We start from the raw sequence: 15,669 nt of genomic DNA, 5'->3' as shown, positions 1-15,669 counted from the left end.
ATGTGCTTGCTGCCCTTGTCCTTCTAGGTGATCGAGATCGTGGGTTTGGGTGATGCTGTGAAAGAGGCCTCGCTGAGTTGCTGTAATGGAACATAGGAACAGGAGTAGGCCATTTAGCCCCTCAAGCCTGTTTCGTCATTCAATGAGATCATGGCTGATCTGGAACCTAACTCCATATACCCACCTTTGCCCTATATCATTTAACATCTTTAGTTAACAAAAATCTATTTATGGCAGTTTTAAAATTAACAATTGATCTAGTATCAATTGCCCTTTGCAGAAGAGAGTTCCAAACCTCTTCCACCCTTTGCATGAAGAAGTGTTTCCTAATTCCACTCTTCAAAGGTCTGGCTCTAATATTTTGACTATGACTCCAGTCCTATGCTCCCCAACTAGTGGAAATAGTTATTAAAACAAGAAATGCTGGAAATCCTCAGCAGGTCTGGCAGCATCAGTGGAGAGAGAAGCAGAGTTAACGTTTCAGGTCAGTGACCCTTCATCAGAACTCGTGGAAATAGTTTCTCCAAATGTACCCTATCTCTTCCCTTAATATCTTGAAAACTTTGATCAAATCACCACTTAACCTTCTAAATTCCAGGGAATACAAACCTAGTTTGTGTAAAACAGAAGCAAAATACTGCTGTTGCTGGAAATCTGCAATAAAAAACAGAAAATGCTGGAAATACTCAGCAAGTCTGGTAGCATCTGTGGACAGAGAAACAGAGTTAACACTTCAGGTCAATGACCTTTTCCCAGTTTGTGTAATCTCCTTGTAATTTAATCCTTGGAGTCCAGATATCATTCTGGTAAATCTACTCTGCACTCCCTCCAAGTCCAATATATCCTTCGTAAGGTGTGGTGCCCAGAACTGCTCTCAGTACTCGAGGGCTTTTGTACAGCTGAAGCATGATTTCTACCCCCTAGTATTCTATTCCTCGAGCTATAAAGGCCAGCATTCCATTAGCCTTTTCGATTATTTCCTGTACCTGTTCATGACATTTTAATGATAAGTGTACCTGATATGTGTAGATGTCATTAGCTGGACTGGAACAGCTTGGCTTGGAGCAAAGCTAGTTCTGGAGCACAGGTCTTCAGCACTACAGCTGGGAAGTTGGCAGGGCCCATAGCCTTTGCGGTATCCAGTACATGTAGCCATCACATGGAGGGAATAGAATTGGCTGAAGACTGGTATCTGTGATGGTGTGAACTTCAGAAGGAGGCCGAGGGGGATCATCCACTCAGCTCTTCTGGCTGAAGATGGTAATGAACAATGTTCCATCTAAGGTGCGCCCGCAGCCACACAGCAATCAAGAATGTGCAGTGTATTGAAATAAGCAGGCCGCTCATAACATCTCGCTCAATTGGGCTGAGCATCAAACCAGAACTGCAAAGGCTCGAATGGCTGGAGAGAGAGTGGCACAAAGTGCAGTTGTGATTGGAGGAGCAGCGAGCGGGGAAAAGAGGAAATCTATGATCGGAGGAGCTGCAAGCAAGGAAGAGACAGAATCTATGATTGGAGGAGCAACGAGCATGGAATGAGGGAATCTGTGATTGGAGGAGCAGCGAGTGAGGGAGAGAAGAAATCTGTGATTGGAAGAGCAGAGAGTGGGGAAGAGAGGAAATCTGTGATCAGAGGAGCTGCAAGCAAGGAAGAGACAGAATCTGTGATTGGAAGTGAGCGTGGAAGTGAGGGAATCTGTGATTGGAGGAGCAGCGAGCAGGGGAGAGAAGGAATCTGTGATTGGAAGAGCAGAGAGTGGGGAAGTGAGGGAATCTGTGTTTGGAGGAGCAGTGAGCAGGGGAGAGAAGGAATCTGTGATTGGAAGAGCAGAGAGTGGGGAAGTGAGGGAATCTGTGTTTGGCAGAGCAGCGAGCAGGGAAGAGAAGAGAGTGGGGAAGTGAGGGAATCTGTGAATGGAGGAGCAGTGAGCAGGGAAGAGAAGGAATCTGTGATTGGAGGAGTAGCGAGCTCGAGCGGGATGTAGGAGGAGGTGTGTCCAGAAGTGAGCAGCGTGCGATGACAAGGGTGGGAGGAGAGGAGCCCCTGGAGAGTCTGAGCTTCAGAAGGTGAGAGTGCTCTGGATTCATTGGTCAAGGGTTACATGGAACATAGGAAAATAAGAGCAGTAGAAGGTGATTCGGCTCCTCGAGCCTGCTCTACCATTCAGCTAGATCATGGCTGCTTTTCTACCTCAACACCATTTTCCCGCCGTACCCCATATCCTTTGGTATCTTTAATATCTAGAAACCTGTCAATCTCTGTCTTGAACAGATTCAATGATTGGCCTCCACAGCCCACTGGGGTAGAGATTTCCACAGATTCACCATCATCTGAAAGAAGAAATTCCTCCACATCTTAGTCGTAAATGGCCTACCTCTTATTCTGAGACTGTGCCCCCTGGTTCTAGACCCCCCCCCCCAGCCAGGGGAAACATCCTTCCTGCATCAACCCTGTCGAGTCCTTTAAGAATTTTATATGCTTCAATGAGATCACCTCTCATTCTTCTAAACTCTAGAGAATACAGGCCCAGTCTCTTCAATGTTTCCTCATAGGAAAATCCTGCCATCCCAGGAATCAGTCTGGTGAACCTTCTTTGCACTCCCTCTATGGCAAGAATATCCTTTCTTAGGTAAGGAGACCAAAACTGTATATAATACTCCAGGTGCAGTCTCACCAAGGTTCCATACAATTGCAGCAAGACTTCTTTACCCAAATCCTCCTGCGATAAAGACCAGCATACCATTTGCCTTCTTAATTGCTTGCTGCACCTGCATATTAGCTTTCAGTGACTTATGAACAAGGACACCCAGGTCCCTTTGGACATCAACACTCCCTAATTTCTCACCATTGAAAAAATACTCTGCATTTCTGTTTTTCCTATCAAATTGGATAACTTCCCATTTTTCCACATTATATTCCATCTGCCATGTTTTTGCCCACTCACTAAGACTGTCTAAATCTCCTTGAAGCCTCTTTGCGTCCTCCTCACAACCCCACCTATTTTTGTGTCATCAGCAAACTTGAAAATATTACATTTGGTCCCCACATCCAAATCATTGATATAGATTGTGAATAGCTGGAGCCCAAGCACTGATCCTTGTGGTACCCCACTGGTCACAGCCTGCCATCCTGAGAATGACCTGTTTATTCCTACTCTCTGTTTTCTGTCCATTAACCAATTCTCAATCCATGCCAGTGTATTGTCCCCAATCCCATCTCCTGTAATTTTGCCTACTAACCTCTTGTGTGTAACCTTATTGAAAGCCTTCTGAAAATCCAAGTACATCACATCCACTGGGTCCCCTTATTTATTCTGCTAGTTGCATCCTCCAAAAATTCCCAACAGGTTTGTCAAACATGAAATAAAAACAGAAAGTGCTGGGAATACTCAGCAGGTCTGGCAGCATCTGTGGAGAGAGAAGCAGAGTTAATGTCATCAGAACACATGACAAACATGATTTCCCTTTCATAAATCCATGTTTACTCTGCCCAATCCTACCATTATTTTCTAAGTGTCCAGTTATCGCATCCTTTATAATTGATTCTAGCATTTTCCCTACTACTAATGGCAGGCTAATAGGTCTGTAGTTCCCATTTTCTCTCTCCCTCCATTCTTAAATAGTGGGTTTACATTTGTGACCTTCCAATCTTCAGAATCCATAGAATTTTGGAAGATGATCACCAATGCGCACGGGCGGCACAGTGGCGCAGTGGTTAGCACCGCAGCCTCACAGCTCCAGCGACCCGGGTTCAATTCTGGGTACTGCCTGTGTGGAGTTTGCAAGTTCTCCCTGTGTCTGCGTGGGTTTCCTCCGGGTGCTCCGGTTTCCTCCCACAGCCAAAAGACTTGCAGGTTGATAGGTAAATTGGCCATTATAAAAATTTCCCCTAGTATAGGTAGGTGGTAGGGGAATATAGGGACAGGTGAGGATGTGATAGGAATGTGGGATTAGTGTAGGATTAGTATAAATGGGTGTTTAATGGTCGGCACAGACTTGGTGGGTCGAAGGGCCTGTTTCAGTGCTGTATCTCTAAATCTAAAAAAAAAATCTGAATGCATCCATTATCTTTACAGCCACCTCTTTCAACACTCTGGGATGTAGATCATCAGGTCCAAGGGATTTATCAACTTCCAGTCCCATTAATTTTTCCATTACTACTTTTTTACTAATACTAATTTCTTTCAGTTCCTCATTCTAGCTAGACCCTTGGTTCTTTAGTATTTCTGGGAGGTTTTTTGTATTCTCCTCCGTGAAGACAGACGCAAAGTATTTGTTTAATTTCTCTGCCGTTTTCTTATTCCCCATTATAAAATCCCCTGTCTCTGCCTGTAATGGGCCACATTTGTCTTTACTAATCTTTTCCTTTTTATATACCTTTAAGCTTTTACAGTCCATTTTTTTGTTTTTTGTTAGTTTACTTTCATATATTTTATCTTTCTTTATCTGTTTCTTGGTCCTCCTTTGCCGAATTCTAAAATGCTCCCAATCCTCAGGCTTACTACTTTTTTGGCAACTTTATAAGCCTCTTCCCTAGATCTAATAACATTTTTAACTTCTCTTGTATGGATCACTTTTCCTGCTGGGTTTTTGTGCCTCAAAGGAATGTAAATTTGTTGTAAACCGAGTATTAATTCTTTAAATGCTAGCCATTTCCTGTCTACCGTCGTACCTTCTAATGTAGTTTCCCAATCTACCTTAGTCAACTTGCCTCTCATACCTTTGCAGTTTCCTTTGTTTAGATTTAAGACCCTAGTTTCGGATTGAGCTACATCATTTTCATACTTAACTAATATTCTACCATATTATGGTCACTCTTTCCTAAAGGCTCCTTTACAACAAAATTATTAATTAGTCCTTTCTCATTGCACAATACCAGATCTAAAATAATCTGTTCTCTAGTTGGTTCCTCAAAATACTGTTCAATAAAACCATCTCGTGTACATTCCAGGAATTCGTCTTCCACAGCATTAGTGCTAATTAGGTTTACCTAGTCTATATGCACATTGAAGCCCCCCATGATTACTGTATTATCCATGTTACTTGCACCTCTAATTTCCTGATTTATACCATGGTCTATAAACAATTCCTACCAATGTTTGCTGCCCTTTGCTGTTTCTTGGCTCTACCCAAACTGATTCTACATCTTGATCTTTCAATCTAAGATCCTCTATCACTAATCTACTGATCTCATCTTTTATTAACAGTGCTACCCCACCTCCTTTTCCTTTTTCCCTATCCTTCCTAAAAGCCAAATACCCTTGAACATTCAGTTCCCAACCTTGGTCACCCTGTAGCCATGTCTCCATGATGGCAATTAGATCATACCTGTTTACTTCTATTTATGCTGTCAATTCATCTACCATGTTGCAAATGCTGTGTGCATTCAGACAGAGTGCCTTTAATCCTGTCTTTTTATTATTTTCACAAGCTTCTAGCCTTATCTACTGGTGCATTTTTAAGTTTATATGCTCTGTTCCTTCCTGCAACACTCTGATTATCATTACCCTTATTGCTACCTTGCTGTCTTGCCTTCTCTCTTTCTTTAAATTATCGTATCTTCCTTCACTTGATCCCTCTCTCCCATTATTTAGCTTAAAGCCCTGTCTACCGCCCTAGTTATGTGACTCACCACATCACTGGTCCCAGCACAGTTTAGGTGAAGACCATCCCAACGGTACAGCTCCCATTTTCCCCAGTACTGGTGGCAGTGCCCCATGAATTGAAACCCATTTCTCTCACACCAATCTTTGAGCCACGCATTTAACTCTCTAATCTTATTTACCTTACACCAATTTGCTCGTGGCTGAGGTAATAATCCAGAGATTATTGCAGATTATTACCTCTGAGGTTCTATTTTTTAATTTAGCCCCTAGCTGTTCATACTCCCTATGCAGAACCTCATTCCTAGTGCTATCTATGTCGTTGACCATGACAACCGGATCCTCTCCTTCCCACTGCAAGTTCCTCTCCAGCCCCAAGCAGATGTCCCAAACCCTGGCACTGGACAGGCAACACAGCCTCCTAGACTCTCGCTCTTGGCTGCAGAGAACTGTGTCTATCCCCCTGACTATGCTGTGCCCTACTACCACTACATTCCTATTTACTCCCCCCGTTTGAATGGCTTCCTGTACCACAGTGCCATGGTCAATCTGCTCGTCTGCGTTCCAGCCCTCCCTCTCATCCATACAAGTTGAAAGAACCTCAGACCTGTTGGGCAAGTGCAAGGGCTGAGGCTCCTCCACTTCTGCCTTCTCAGTCCCGATACCTGCTCCACTTGCAGTCACGCCCCCGTCCCTGACCACTGAATAAATCAGAAGACCCTATCCATGACTGCCTTCTAGAACAAAGTGTCCAGGTAACTTTCCCTTCCCTGATTTCCCTGATGCATCACCATGTCTGCAGCTCGGCCTCCAGCTCATCAACACTGAGATGTGGGACATATGAGGAGAGGTAAAATGGAACGTGTGAGGGCAGGTAGAATAGGACTTGTGAGAAGTAGAATGGAGCTTATGAGAGAAGAGGTCGACTGGGATCTGTGAGGGGAGAGGGAGAATAGGATGTGTAAGAAGAAAATTAGAATAGGACTATAGAGAGAAGAATGGGACACGTGAGAGGGCAAAGCAAATGGAGCATATGAGGAGAGAGAGAGGGAATGGGACCAATGAGAAGAGATGTTACAATGTGTGAGAGTAGAAATATGCTGTGACTTCTTAGAGCAGAGGTATATTGGGACCAGTGAGAGGTGGAGGTGGAATGGTGCCTTCAAGAGAAGGAGAATAGGACCAGTGGGAGGACATCACCTCTAAGGTGCGCATGCCGGCTGTATATTAATCTGGAACGTACTGCACATTGAAATAAAATGATCACTCACAACTTTGTGAAAGTTCAGTGACTTTTAAAATGTAAGCTGCCCATGGACAAGAAAGTAGTGCACGGAGGAGTTTGTAGCCCACCCAGTGCAAAGGAAATTTAGAGGGAACATTGGTTACAAATGCTTCAACCTTGTGTTTTGCATTCACCTGCTGAGCTTCACCATTGTTGAGGATAGGACTATTGGTGGAGCCTCGTCCTCACATTAATTGTTTTAATTGTCCACTATCATACACGACTGGATGTGGCAGGACTGCAGCGCTTTGATCTGATCTGTTGGTTGCTCATCTCTCTCTATAGTCTGCTGCTTCCTCTGTTTAGTCACAAGTCACTTGGTCTGGATGGGATGCATCTAGGTTGCTGAAGGAAGCTGGGATGGAGATAGCTGAAGCTCTGAGCACAAACTTTAATCTTCCTTTAATATTGGAGTTGTCCCAAAAGACAGGATGATTGAAAATGTTGCAATTCAAAAAAGGAGAGTAATAAAACTGGTAACAGCAGGACAGTCAGTCTAATGTCAGTGGTGGGAAAACTACGAAAAACCATTGTCACGTGGACAGAATTCATCCTCACTTGGAGAAACGTTGATTAATAAGGGGCAGCAACACAGATTTGTTAAAGGCAAATCATGTCTGACTAACCTGATTGTGTGATCTGATGAAGTAACAGTGAATGTTAATGAAGTTAGTACAGTTATGTTGTACTCATTTGATAAAAGTACTTCAGAACAGATTTCTTTGGAAAATAGAATATTGATTCTTGGGTGAGGGTGTTGCTGGCAAGGCCAGCATTTAAACCCTATACTTAAGTGCCCTTGAGTTGCTGCAATGCATCTTGTAGATGGTACACACTGTTCCCACTGTGCACTTGTGGTAGAGGGAGTGAATGTTTAAGGCGGTGGATGGGGTGCCAATCCGCCGCCCAGGGTACATTCTGTCCCTTTGCTGCTCTCCGTGCTTCTTCAATGTGGTGTTCAACATGGAGGAGTACTGATTCATCAGCTGAGTGAGGGAGGGAGATAGGTGGTAATCAGCAGGAGGTTTCCTTGCCCATGTTTGACCTGATGCCATGAGATTTTATGGGGTCTGGAGTCAATGTTGAGGACTCCCAGAGCCACTCCCTCCTGACTGTATACCATTGTGCCACCACCTCTGGTGGGTCTACCATGCTGGTGGGACAGGACATACCCAGTGGTGGGCCTCACAGCTCCAGCAACCCAGGTTCGATTCTGGGTACTGTCTGTGCGGAGTTTGCAAGTTCTCCCTGTGACCGTGTGGGTTTTCGCCGGGTGCTCCGGTTTCCTCCCACAGCCAAAGACTTGCAGGTTGATAAGTAAATTGGCCATTATAAATTGCCCCTAGTGTCGGTAGGTGGTAGGAGAATGGTAGAGTATATGGTAGGGATTACTGCAGGGTTAGTATAAATGGATGGTTGTTGTATCTCTATGACAATGATATGTTAATCCTATGCACCTCTGTTCATTTCACTTCAGAGCCATCCTACTACTCTTGTAATTGATTCAAAAATATCTATCCTATTCCTTTAATTTGGTTGCATAATACTTGATTTTGCTTTCTTGTGACAGGGAAGGAATGTTTTCTCCCATGACTATGTATTCTGGTGTGGAGATTCAAATTTCCGCATTGATCTTCCATACGAGGAAGTCCTCCATCACGTTAAGAGACAGGACTGGAAAGCTCTTCAGGCCTATGACCAGCTGCAGCAACAGAAGACTGACAACAAAGTGAGTGCAAAGAACAATGGGAAGGAAATAAAAATGGATTTGTTTTCATATTGCAGTGCTTTTATCCTATTGTAACAGTCACCGTTTAACAGAGGATATTGGATGAACTTATGAAAGCATTGCAGTACTAAAATAAAAGCAATAAGATGTTCTAGTGAGGAATGTGTTGGGATTTGTATGTGAAATGAAGAATAAAAGGACAGCTAGCAGTTTTATTTAGAAGGATGTAACACAATGGAGAAGTCTATGTCACAATTATGAGAACAAGGCTCTTAAGTTATTTATCAACAGCGGTGTATATTATCATTGATTTATAATAAGTTAGTAAAAGAAATTTTCTTTAACTTTATACAAAGAAGAAAACTGCCCCAGCATCCAAATCTTCTGTCACAGGTTTACGCACATTATCAAGTGCTCTTTGCAGTGTATCTATGTTCTTGTTTTTCATGTGCATTTGGCTGCTTGATTTCAAGTCTTGTATTTCCGCTGGTATTTATTTGTTCCTTATAAGGCACTCTTATGAACAATATTTGCATATTGATGTAAGAGCAAGTCCCGGGCGGAGAAGTGAGGAGGGGAGTTACATGTGCCAGACGCGGAAAAAAACTTAGTGAGTTGGATTCTCCGATTTCATCTTGAATGACTGATTAGAATTTTTCCTTCTGGGTTTTGCATCTCCAAGCTGCGCAGTGATGCACACTCACATGACGCTATATTAAGGGCAATGCAGGAAGTAATTAACATGAATTCACAAAGAGCAGATTGAGTGATGCTTCCCTTGAATTACTGCTTGATGCAGTCAGGAGCAATGGGAGGAAGAAATCTGCTGTTGTAGCCAAGAAGGCATGATTGAAGGTAGCTGAGGGGGTGAGCAGCAGGAGCACTGTGCCCTGGTTATTGGCTTCAGTGCAGAAGTGGTTTAATGATCTAACCAGGTCAGAATAAGTGAGTATGTCGAAGAATAATCAGACTTGGCACGGGGAGTACTCGCAACCGACTTTTATTAACTTGTGCACAAGGAGAACAAACACAGTAGAGCTCACATTGAGACTCAGTGCGATGTTCTGAAGAATTTCACTAAAACAATGGCAATTATACTATTCTGCAACCAATAATCTTACAATAATAGTTCAATCCTTAATTTGCATTCTAAAGCACCAATAATATTACAATTCAGTTTTTGCTCTAAACGAATAAGATACAGTAATTTTCAATCCTTCGTTTACATATCTGTCTCACCATTGGCCTTGCAGCTGGTACAGCGCAATAACAGAAAGAGACATTATGCTTCAACAACACTCTTCTTATCTCATCACCCAGACATGACACATTCCTAAGGAACAGTTAGTGTGAGAAACATACTGACCAGGCAAACCCACACCCTTGTCCAAGGGTGGCTCACCTCAGGTTCCACAAGTACAGTTGCTAATTCACCTTCATCCTGTGATGGAAACACCCACACCCCTAACCCCACCCTCAGTTTGTCTTGGACTCCCATCAAATCATTCCTCACACCTACTTAAGTTTCAGGAACACCCTTCCTTCACAGCCTATGCACTTCCTCCCTCACCTCCCCATTTATCCATCCACCACTGCCACTCACCCCAGTCCTTATGCAATGTGATGCATCTCTCTGATAGTCTGTTCTTTCCGTTCTTGTCGGAGAAGAGAGTGTAAAATGCAAGGGAGAGGGGGAGGACTGGAGGTGGCCTGCCACAAATAGTCCAGCTTACATATGCAGAAGAGGAGGCCATGGAGATAAGTGACACACCTCCAACCCTCTCAGTCAGAGGTAGAGACAGGGAGCTTGCAGATAGCTGGTGACCGAATTACAAATATCTCTGATAACATATGCTGACGTTATTTCATCAATGACTTAACTATGGTGATTGCCAAGTTTGCAAATTTGCCACTTTTCACTTCCAGTGCCTTAACAAGTAGAACAAGAGCCTGTGGGCATGTATGATGATAATTTCTCAAAGGAAATTCCTTCTGAGGGTGCACTGTCACAGGATGTGCAGTTATGCACCAGTGCAGTTACTTGCATTTCAGTGGGTCCAGTTAGAGAGTTAGTTAGGGTTTCACTTCGTCACTCACTCCTCACGTGAGCATGAGCAGAAACTGATGGTAAGGACAGCTGTGAGGAGTCCTCAGTCCTTTCCAAGCTCTGCTTGACTGGATACAGATACTGAACCTGGAGGCCAATGTTGAGAAGGAGAATGAGAAAGATAGAGCAGCAATGTTGTGGGATATTGACAGACGTGTCAAGCACACTCTTGGAAATGATGGAGGTGTCCAACTCCAACAGTCTGGATTGGTGTCTCGGTTAATTGCGAGAATGTCTGTCATGGAGAGAGTGGCTGCCTCTGTGCTTCAGGTATGGCTGTCAAGTGAGTCCATACAGGCCATGACCATGACAGTACTGGAGATCTCTGCTGCCTTAAACAGGATGACAGATACCGTATCCATGGCCTTACAATGTGTCACTGATCTTCACCAAGCTGCTGTCCAACAGAGTAGTAGGAATAACATGGCTGTGGCCCAGGCGAGGGATAATGGCAAAGGTGAGCATGGAAGTGGGAATTCCACTTAAAGTGCTCTCACTTCTCACCCATTGTCTTCCCCCGCATCCCCCCCCGCCCCCCACAATGCAGTACCCAACATGTTGCCTCATCTCCCAATGACTGAATCTGTCCCTGCACAGATGCATGTCTCAGGGGCTCCAAAATCCAGACATCATAGACTAAAACTATCTTAATAGCCAGGACAGGAATCCGAGCAGCCTGCATTTACCTCTGCTGAAGCTATTCAGGATGCACAACATAGAAGCAATATGAAACATAATTCAAAGCAATTATATTCACCAAAGCTTGAAGACGCACTTCAAAAAACATGGCTGCTTTTTTTCCTTTTTCTTATAATGGCACGTAAAATTTATTGATTAGCGTCACTTGGGGCGGCACAGTGGCGCAGTGATTAGCACCGCAGCCTCACAGCTCCAGCGACCTGGGTTCTGTTCTGGGTACTGCCTGTGCGGAGTTTGCAAGATCTCCCTGTGACCGCGTGGGTTTCCGCCGGGTGTTCCGGTTTCTTCCCACAGCCAAAGACTTGCAGGTTAGGTAAATTGGCCATTGTAAATTGCCCCTAGTGTAGGTAGGTGGTAGGAGAATGGTGCGGATGTGGTAGGGAATATGGGATTAATGTACAATTACTATAAATGGGTGGTTGTTGGTCAGCACAGACTGGGTGGGCCGAAGGGCCTGTTTCAGTGCTGTATCTCTAAACTAAACTAAACTTCCACGTCTTGCCCATTATTACGTCCTGAGTGCCAACTCACTCTTTCACGTGCTTCATGATTAATGTCAATATACAATGGGACCCATGAGGCAGATGTTCAATGAGTGTAGGCATGGCCAAGGGACTGTTTTGTGTAATAGTTAGGCGTAGTGGTGGTGGGAACCAGCGGGGGGATTCCATTTTAAATTCTTCTTCCAATGTGAGTAACTAGCTGAATGTTCAAACTATTAGGGAACCCCGGCTGGTCTAGCCATGAATGCCCTGTCTTCATGTTGCTCTTTGTCCTCCTCCTCCATGTTCTCAACATTAGAAGATGTCTGATGAGCATCTTAGTCATCCTCCACCTCTAATCCTCTTTGTTGCGCAATGTTGTGCGGGATGCAGCATACCACTATGATACTGTAGATGATTGCTGGTGAGTACTGAAGGGGGCCTTGAGACCTAGCTAGGCATCTGAAGCGCATCTTCATTTGCTGATGGCTTGCTTGAAGATGCACTTGGTGGTCAAGTGGCTCTCATTGTAGCACTCTTGCGCCTCACTTGTGGGGTTCCTCAGGTGTCATGAACCAAGATTCAAGGGGCTATCCCTTGTCTCCTATGAACCAGCCTGCTTCCCGGGACAGAGGTTTGCAATGGTGAACTCCCACAGTATAAAAGCATTGTGACAGTTCCCAGGGAATCTGGCATACATCTGCATGAACTTCTCCTTGTGGTTGCACACCAAGTGTTCATGGAATATTGATAAAACTTTCCATTGATCTGTTAATCCTTGGGTCAACACATGGGTCCAGTCGATGTTGCCTTGTACCTGTCGGAAGCCAGCCAGGATGCCACCTCATTCTGACTATTGTGGTTGCAGAGGAAGTTGGTATAAATCGATGTCCTGTCAAACAAGCCGACTGAGGGACCCTCGAAATAGCAACATAGGAACAGGAGTAGGCCATTCAGCCCCTCTAACCTGTTCCACCTTTCAGATAGCTTTTAACCCACCTTGGTTTTATACCCTTTTATACCCTGGGCTAGCAAAAGTCTATCAATCTCAAATTCAGTATTATTAATTAAGCTAGCATCTACTGTTTTTGTGGGCGAGAGTTCCACACTTCTGCCATCCTTTGCATGGAAAACGGGAGGAGTTTTATTCTGATGGCAGGGATCTTGACATCTGGAAGAAGTGACGCCGAAAGTGATCGCCTCTTCTCTGGAAGGCCCGCCGAATCTAGTGCCAATCAGGCACTTAAGTGGACAGCAGCGGGCCGTCCACAGGATCAAGGACCCCGTCTCTGGAAGTCCCATCCTTGGAAAGCTGCTGACCAATCAGAGGGCAGCAGCTACAGTGCTACCGCAGAGGTGGTGGCTGCTGCTGGAGGAGCACCTAATGGAGGCCGAGCAGTGTCGCGGGACCCAGGCCTCAGGTAGGTCAGGGCAGAAGGGATCTTGCAGGGGGAGGAGGGAGGTCGGCAGCAAGGACAGCTAGATGTCTCTCAGTGGGCCCCCCCCCCCCCCTTCCTCATGCTGGGTCCTGCGTTCAGGCACTAAGTGTGTTTTAACGAGGGACCCACCCCCCACCCCACTGGAGCCGGGAGGCAGCCTGCACTGTTTTTGGTACCGTGCTTCCCGTGCGACGACAGGGCCGCCCGCTGCACAGCTAATTGTGGCTGCGATGGGTAAAGGCCCTTAATTGGGGTTTAATTGCCCAGTTAAGGGCCTCAATTTGCAGCGAGGCCAGTGAACGGCTTTCCCACTCTGGACTAAATTTTGGCAGAGGTGATGTGAACGCCCCACCCGCCACCATCCCACCCAATTTCATGCTTTCCCCACCTCCAAACCTGCTGCGTGGGAGAGCATAAAATACCCCCTAAAGTGTTTCCTATGAGTGGCCTGACACTGGGTTAGAGGTTATGTCACCTTTTCCTAGATACGCCAACAGCAGAAAAGGTTTCAACCTGCCCTTTCAAAATCCTAAAAATGTCAACCAAATCACCCTAAACCCTCTATATTCCAGGGCATATAAGCCTAGTTAATGGAATCACTCCTCATATTCCAACCTTTGGAGCCCTGATATCATCCTGATGAATCTATGCTGCACTCCTTCCAAGGCTGATATATCCTTTCTAAGATGCAGTGCTGAAAATTGTACCCAGTACTCTGGATGTGGTCTAACCAGGGCTTTGTATAGCTGTTGCAAAACTTTCTGCCCTTTATATTCTAGTCCTCTCATTCCATTGGCTTTTGATTTGATTATTTGATTATTTTTTGTACCTGACGACTGTATTTTAGTGATCTGTGTAAACGGACCCCTAAATCTCTTTGAACCTTCACTGTTCCTAGCTTTTTGCCATTTAGAAATTACTCAATCTATCTTTTATTGGGTCCAAAGTGGATGACCTCACACTTAACTGCACTGAAATGCATCAGTGGTTTCCAGATTATTGTGAGTTTTGTGACTAGCCAGCCGATATTTTATCATAGCTAAGATGTGTAAATATTAATGTTGTGCGCTTCTCAGTATGAACATTACACTCTGTTGGAAAAGATTATTTCTTCTTTGGCCTCCTTGTCTCGAGAGACAATGGGTAAGCGCCTAGAGGTGGTCAGTGGTTTGTGGAGCAGCGCCTGCAGTGGCTATCAAGGCCAATTCTAGAGTGACAGACGCTTCCACAGGCGCTGCAGATAAAATTGGTTGTCGGGGCTGTTACACAGTTGGCTCTCCCCTTGCACTTCTGTCTTTTTTCCTGCCAACTGCTAAGTCTCTTCGACTCGCCACTCTTTAGTTCCGCCTGTATGGCTGTCCGCCAGCTCTGGCGATCGCTGGCAACTGACTCCCATAACTTGTGGCCAATGTCACAGGACTTCATGTCGCGTTTGCAGAAGTCTTTAAAGTGGAGACATGGACGGCCAGTGGATCTGATGCCGGTGACGAGTACAATTCAGTTAAACACAGAGCTTCAAACATTGCAATTATTAGCTTTTCTGATACAATCCATCAGTTTGGCTCAAAGAGCTTTCTTGTATCCTTCAAGAAGAATTTCTTTCTAAAGCTTAATTGTCTACAATATTAATGCCTTCAAAATTAAATAAAATGTAATTCTTTCACTTAGATTTTTAAAGATTTCTTTGAAGGCACCATCAACTTCGCTCCAACATACAAATATGATGTGGGAACAGATATTTATGACAGCAGTGACAAATGCAGAACTCCTGCTTGGACTGATCGAGTGCTGTGGTGGAGAAAAAAATGGCCTTGTGATACGTTGGGTATGATTATAACAAAATTGAAACTGTAATCAAGCTGTAGCTAAAATTGTGTAATATCTAGACCGTAAAGAACTAGCAATTATAATAGATGCCGTAATGTTTAAGCCACAGAACAGTTGCCTCCACTGAAGGAGAGAGCCAATTTGCCTATATATAGACCTTTCTTTAAAAAGACACATTAGTTTGTTTTTATGTATGTCTGTTAAGGTAAATATAGAACAATAATTTTCACTTGTGTACAATGAACACATCATTTTTGTTGATTGATATTAGTTGATCTCTGGTGACACTCTTCATGAATTTAATTGGACTGCCTAAAGATCAGTGCTTAATTTAACGTAATTTTACTGGATGAGCACTTACATTATTCTTTCCATCTTTTCTGACCAAGTTCCTGCCACTCCACTGCACACATTTCCATCTTCTCAAGTAGTTAGTATGTCTGCTTGTGAAGCAGGTGTTGCTTCTTGTGGAATTGAATTCAGGCGGCGGTTCAGTTA

At 44.3% G+C, this 15,669-nt stretch overlaps 1 protein-coding gene across 1 annotated transcript in view; it reads left to right on the top strand.

The window, feature by feature from the left end:
• LOC137376366 (synaptojanin-2-like) overlaps window positions 1-15,669 on the top strand; it is a 217,607-nt gene that overhangs the window by 157,682 nt on the left and 44,256 nt on the right. Inside the window, 2 exon segments of the mRNA XM_068044775.1 lie at window positions 8,459-8,617; window positions 15,013-15,169. Coding sequence (XP_067900876.1) covers window positions 8,459-8,617; window positions 15,013-15,169 — 316 coding nt within the window.

Source organism: Heterodontus francisci, chromosome 13, assembly GCF_036365525.1.
Source record: "Heterodontus francisci isolate sHetFra1 chromosome 13, sHetFra1.hap1, whole genome shotgun sequence".
Lineage (NCBI taxonomy): Eukaryota > Metazoa > Chordata > Chondrichthyes > Heterodontiformes > Heterodontidae > Heterodontus > Heterodontus francisci.
This window is presented reverse-complemented; position numbering and strand designations above follow the sequence as displayed.